At 36.0% G+C, this 5,993-nt stretch overlaps 1 protein-coding gene across 1 annotated transcript; it reads right to left on the minus strand.

Annotated features, from left to right (window-relative positions):
• Nucleotides 1–218: 218 nt before the first annotated feature.
• Nucleotides 219–1,659, minus strand: LOC307131304 (uncharacterized protein). Its single transcript, XM_079824881.1, has 3 exons — nt 1,550–1,659; nt 915–1,001; nt 219–681 (listed from the first exon to the last, which is right to left on the minus strand). The coding sequence occupies exons 1-3, from the start codon at nt 1,647–1,649 to the stop codon at nt 446–448; spliced, it is 423 nt and encodes a 140-aa protein (XP_079681007.1). The 5' UTR covers nt 1,650–1,659; the 3' UTR covers nt 219–445.
• Nucleotides 1,660–5,993: the final 4,334 nt, after the last annotated feature.

Below are 5,993 nucleotides of genomic sequence, written 5' to 3' on the forward strand. Positions count from 1 at the left end.
ATCGAAATGAAAAATTTACAAAAATGCCCATCCATAATTTTTACTATACTATTGTGAGTGTATTTGCAATAGGATATAATTAGAATTAATGTACAAATGTTTGCCATAAGTATTCTAGTCTAAACATAGAAATAATATTTATGTAACAAATATAAATTATGATTTACTATGTTGTGCTCAAAGTAACACACCAAAACCTTTGGTCATTGTATAAAACATTTATTTACACAAAATAAATCAGATAAAATAAACACAATATATACAAAAAATATACAAATAACATTTACAACTATTTACAATTATTAACATGCAAGAATAAAAAGGATCTTGCTTGGAAGAGTGCGGGACAAAGTGAAGGAGAGGAGAAAGGAGAGAACGTCTGGTTCATTCCCTGCAGAGATTTCTGCCTCTTAAAAATTACTGTGTGGGTTCCAAATGTTCCAAATTAAGCAGAACTGCTGCTTTCATAAATTAATTTATGAATTTGAAATTTAACAAAGTTTTTCGTCTGAGGCGGTAACCTCTGCAGGGAAGGGACCAGACTTAATAGGAAGAGCTCATCCTCTGAGCGTGGAGGCAGCGCTGGAGCCACAGGACGGGTCCTGAGGGCTTCCAGGAGCTGCCGCTCCACCTCTGAAGGCTGCTCCCTGCGCCTTCTCTGGGCTCTTCCTCTTGGTGGCACTGTATCAAATGATAACATTTTGTACATTGAGAAGGCAGAAAATGATTAAACTACGGGTGCTTACAGTAGATATAATATACACATATTTATAAACGCACAATTTTTTTATGCCATATATTTTATCTGTCACAGATTCTCCTAAAATTATGCATCCCCAGAAAAGGATTAACCTATGAGTGCTTACTGTAGATATAATATGCATCTAAACATGGTCATTATTGCCTGTACACACCGGTGGGTACAGCAGCAGATGCTGAAGGGCCAGCAGGTTCTGGCAGAGGGGACCCAGCCTCACTGCCATCAAAAGAGCCCGTCGGCTCTGTCATGACAATATTAAATATTTTTACAACATTACACACATTGCACGTTACACAAGTTAGAGAAAAAAAGAATTTAGACTTTTCATCACAATAATACAACAACATATTTGCCCTGCTGTGTTGCTTCACTTGTCAACACACCTGTCTCTGAGTACCCTGCTGCTGCTGCTGCTGCTGCTGCGGTCTCGCCCTGGTTCTCATCAGGGTGGTCGTACCCTGCGGCCTGATTCTCCTCATCCCCCCTCTCCATATTTCCACTTGTCTCCCGTGGGGAGACGAAGGGGTCGAGGAAAGACAGGACCGCAGAGTACTTCCACTTTTTCCCTGACCCTGCTGCTGACCCACTCCTCTTATCCATCTCTTTTCTCCTCTCCTTCAAATATGTGTCCCTCAGACCCTTCCACCTCTTTCTGCACACTTCATCTGAATAAAGCAAATCAACTCAGCGGGAAAGTATTTGTAAAGTACGGCGAACTTGACTGTTTTATCTAGCTTGTAGTCTCGGTGTATAGCTCAAATTGAGTAAAGGACGTTTTTTACAACTTACCAGATTGTCCGACCTCCTCACTCACTTTCTTCCAAGCAAGATCCTTTTTATTCCTGTTCCTGTAGTGGTGCAATGATGTATCGGCTCCGGGTATCCACATACGGCCACGATTATCTTGTCCTCCATTGTTGTTCGGATTTCTGCCTCCGCTTGTAAATGCGTCACTACTAGAGCAAGCTCGTGATTGGTTAACGCGGGCTGGAACTCCAATATAGGGCGGGATCTCCACGAGCAACAACTTTTGCCATTGGCTGTGGATTCCGCAAATTGTCAATGAATTACATTTCAAAATAAAAGGGCGCAAATTAAACAGCATTTTAAAATAAAACTTCCTTAACAAAATTCAATTGATCTTATATATACAATTATTTATTTAAATATTATAATATAAGTAATACATTTTAAATCGTAATTTATATGTTAAATATTACATTTAATATATAAAATGGTATAAAACATTTTAAATGTTATAATATATTATAGTTTTAAAATGTGCTACACCAATATATCCGTGCCTTTTTAAAAAATTACCATTATTTTTCAAATCATTACGGCATCTCTTGTGTTAGACTGCACAATTGAATTGGAAAAAGAACACTAATAAATACAAAAGATATTGCTTTAATCCAAACAATACATTGGAGAAATGTAATAGTTTATACCATGTGATACCATGTATGCACACTTCAATATACTTTTACAGTAATAATCAAATATACATATATTTTTGCAGTTCTTAATTTCTTTTTTAATGGCTGTAATGTAAAAGTTAATAAAGAAAAAAAAGACAAGAATGCATTTCAACTTTTCAACATGTTTTATTGTTCAGCTTATGTTATTTAAAACCCTGTAGAAATGCACGTTTAACTGATCACGTGATGATCATAAAAGCTTAAACGTGTAATATGAACAATAAAAATAATTCATATAATTCCAGTTCATATAATTCCATTAATCAATGTGATCCAACTAACTTTTCATGAGAACAGATGGAAATACTCTGTTTTCAATATAAATAATGACAAAGCAGTCCTCATAAAGCTTAAATTGTCATCTAAAAAATTCATGCACATCAGTGATGACATGATGGTAAATACATCAGTACGAGGTTGTAACAGCTGCGCCCATTTCATCATGCTCCTTAGCTCTTGCAAATCTCTTGACTGGCTCGTGATGCTTCTGTGGAAATGTGCAAGACACGAATGAATGTGGTCTGTTATGACTTCATAGCAGGGTATGTCTGTAAAAGAGAAAAACAAAGAATGGCAAACTTGTTTCTGGTCAAAACTCTTACTGTGGGGACTGGACACGTCCTCTTCTTTGGTATCCGGAAGACAGGTGTGAAATTTCCCTTCAGAGTTTGTCTGCCCTCCTCTGTCCAATGTGCAAATCTTCGCCCATAACTACAAATGCACATTTAAAAAAACAAAACTTTGTAGTTTTATTTTAACAGTTGTATTAAATGGTTGATTACATTTTATTCAGTTTGTACCTCTCTAGATGAAAGTTCTCCATCAGAATTACACACCACCACCTCCTAAGATCTGGCATGTCCTTCTAAAAGGGAAACGTTTCTTTTAAATAATTTCAATTTAATATAAAGTCATGTAGACACAGGGGGAACACTCAAATTACTCAGTTTATCACAACTGCTTAAAGAGACTACAATTCAACGCGAGTAGCCACAGAACCTCATTTATATGTCTTGTTTTTTGCATGGATGTATAATGTAAACCTGAAGAAAAACTTACAACGGTGAAGTCAAAACAGACATCCATTGCCATGTACCAGATGTACTGCATATAAAAATAAAATTTTAACAACATGGTTGTCATGCACTATAGTTGAACAGTGTTAAAATTAGTTTTGACTGTCATAACAGTATCAGTTAATTGTAGTTCTACAAAATTTCAATTTAATTTGTTTAAGGTCCAAATATTAACTTGCCATGATCATGAAGATTCCACAATCATTTCCATAATCCTGTGCCGGAACTCCCTGTTTGAACAGACAACTTTACAGTTATTTATTCACTGTGATAATGCAAGAAGAATGGTTCATAATCACATTTTGTGTATGGTTACCTTTAAATCACATCCATTTTTTTCTGACCACTTTCCAGGTACAAGATTATGTGCAAGTTTCCTATAAAAAAAGGATGGTGAAGGTTCTATTAGCTTGGAACACTGAATTAATCAACCAACACTTTTAAACACAAACTGATGCATGAATAGTACATACTCTAAAGTCACACATAAAGTGTTCCCTGTTAACTGCAGGTCAGAGAACATGACCGCCAAATGAAACATAACAGGGAGGCCAGGAGAACGTGGCTGCCAAAATGCATTTCTTCCTTAAGTAACCTTAGGAAGTTTGGTAGGACATGTCTCCAAATTCTCCTTGTGTCTTGTGGTACAAAGAGTCCAGAAAGACCAACTCTCTCTGCTGAGGCTTCATCACCTACATGCAGGAAATATGCAATCTAAACCAGAAACAAATGCCACGCTTCACAGAATAGGCCTTTGAAGTTATTATTGCCGAAACACTTTGAAAACATTACACAATACAATAAAATACAATACATTACAGGTTGACAGACATACAATCCCCACTTGATTGCTAAAGAGGAGAGGCGTGAATATATAAACTACTTACACATAGCATGTAGTGTCCTGGAACCCACAGCGGGAAAAACAGAGCTTCTTTCATAGATGCATCTGCCTGATTAAAAAAAAGAAAAAGAAAGAAAATTTGTAACGTTATTTTTACAAAAAATTCAACCAAGTACTTAACTGAACTGTGTACAGTACTCTATACAGGCGAAAGAGCTGGTCAATATCTAAGACACAGCATCTCATGAGGTAAAGCATTTGAAACATGCTCTCATCCAAATTGTACGGTTCAAAGTCCTATTTCTAGTGTATGACAGTGATGTCACTGAGCTACTGAATATACATTGATTACGGTTACATAGACTAAAAGCTAAGTAAATATCTCTTCTATGCAAATTTGCAAAACTTGATGCAAGTTCTATCTAGCCCAACTTACTGGGAGAGATATTAGAGGATCACAGTGTGTAGGTGAGAGCCAAGTTGGTGGAATGTGCAATGAAGAAATAAATATGTCCTTCCCCTGCAAAACAATACAAAACAATCCAAAAGTCTTAACTTTTTAAACTATGAATAGACTCGACTGCACTGTTAAATGTTGGAAGTATTATACCTGATTTTGTGCCATACTGCGCACAACATCCAAACATGCATCTCCTACCTGTTTAAAAGATAATTTCAGAAAGAAAAAAAAAATGTATATATATATATATATATATATTTTTTTTTATATATATATATAATAATGCATATATACTTATAACATTATCATCATAACATGCAACAGGGGTAACAACTCCACTAGAATGATACTCACAAATGAATCCATGTTCCTTTGCAGACCAAGAGACAACAAATTCTCCCGGGTAAGGCAGACTGATCCCTCCTTAACTATCAGCTCCTTGGCGGGTTTACTTACATCCAAGACATAGTTGATCTGGGGCCCGTTTCAGAAAGGAGGTTAAGTGAAAACTCTGAGTATGTTAACCCTGAAATAAGGGAAACTCTGGGTTTTCTGTTTCAGAATGGGAGGTATGTCAAACCTGAGAAAGCAGGGTAAGTCAAGCCCGTTTCTGAAAGAGAGGTAACTTATACTCAGAGTCAGTTTCCAGGGTAAATTACTCTGTGAACCTAACCTGGTATGGAGCAGGTTTTCTTTGGTAAACCCAGAGTTTCTTTCAGTCTCCTCCCTTTTTTAAAGCGCCAGCTGTGTTTAAATAGTTTATTCATTCATTCAAACTGCACAAATGCTTTTTTTTACTGAGTATTTTGGTCGTATTTCAAGTACAAATATACAAAAATTATCAATTTAATCTAAATCTAAAGTAAGCAAAGTTTACTTAAAACAAATTAAATTATCTGCCACTTGACAAAAATACATAGTGAGAAAAGCATTCTTTACAGTGGAGGTACATTCATTCATTGCTTATATTTTCATCATAAGGACACTGTCAAACTGACAAAAATGGCATGTCCTTTTATACAGGATCCTGATGTTCACTTGATAAACCTCTAGAAGTATCCTAATAATTAGAATTTCCTTTAGGATTTCCAGTGGTTGGACGCATTGATGACACTCATATTCCCATCATCACACTTTCAGAAAACGGATTATATGGAATGGAAGAATGCCAGATGGTAGTACAAGATATATGCCATAACCACCACCACAGCTGTTAAATACATTTATTTTCAATTTTTAATGTTCATCTTTATTTCCTACAAATACTTTATTATTTTTCCTGATGGATGTTAATTTTCTTCCTCCATCTCCTCTTCATCTGTCAGTGGTACTGGTGTTTGGCTGGCCTGAGTAGAAGTCAAATATTAATGTC

This window comes from Gobio gobio (assembly GCF_949357685.1).
Source record: "Gobio gobio genome assembly, chromosome: 1".
In the NCBI taxonomy this organism is placed as follows: domain Eukaryota; kingdom Metazoa; phylum Chordata; class Actinopteri; order Cypriniformes; family Gobionidae; genus Gobio; species Gobio gobio.

Excerpts from the sequence above, each read along its gene's own strand:
- LOC307131304 (XM_079824881.1), bottom strand. The coding sequence starts at position 1,649 with ATGTGGATACCCGGAGCCGATACATCATTGCACCACTACAGGAACAGG. Across the intron at positions 1,002-1,549 it reads TGAGGAGGTCGGACAATCTG|AGCCGACGGGCTCTTTTGAT; the intron begins GTAAGTTGTAAA and ends TTGTCATGACAG. Across the intron at positions 682-914 it reads ATCTGCTGCTGTACCCACCG|TGCCACCAAGAGGAAGAGCC; the intron begins GTGTGTACAGGC and ends CATTTGATACAG.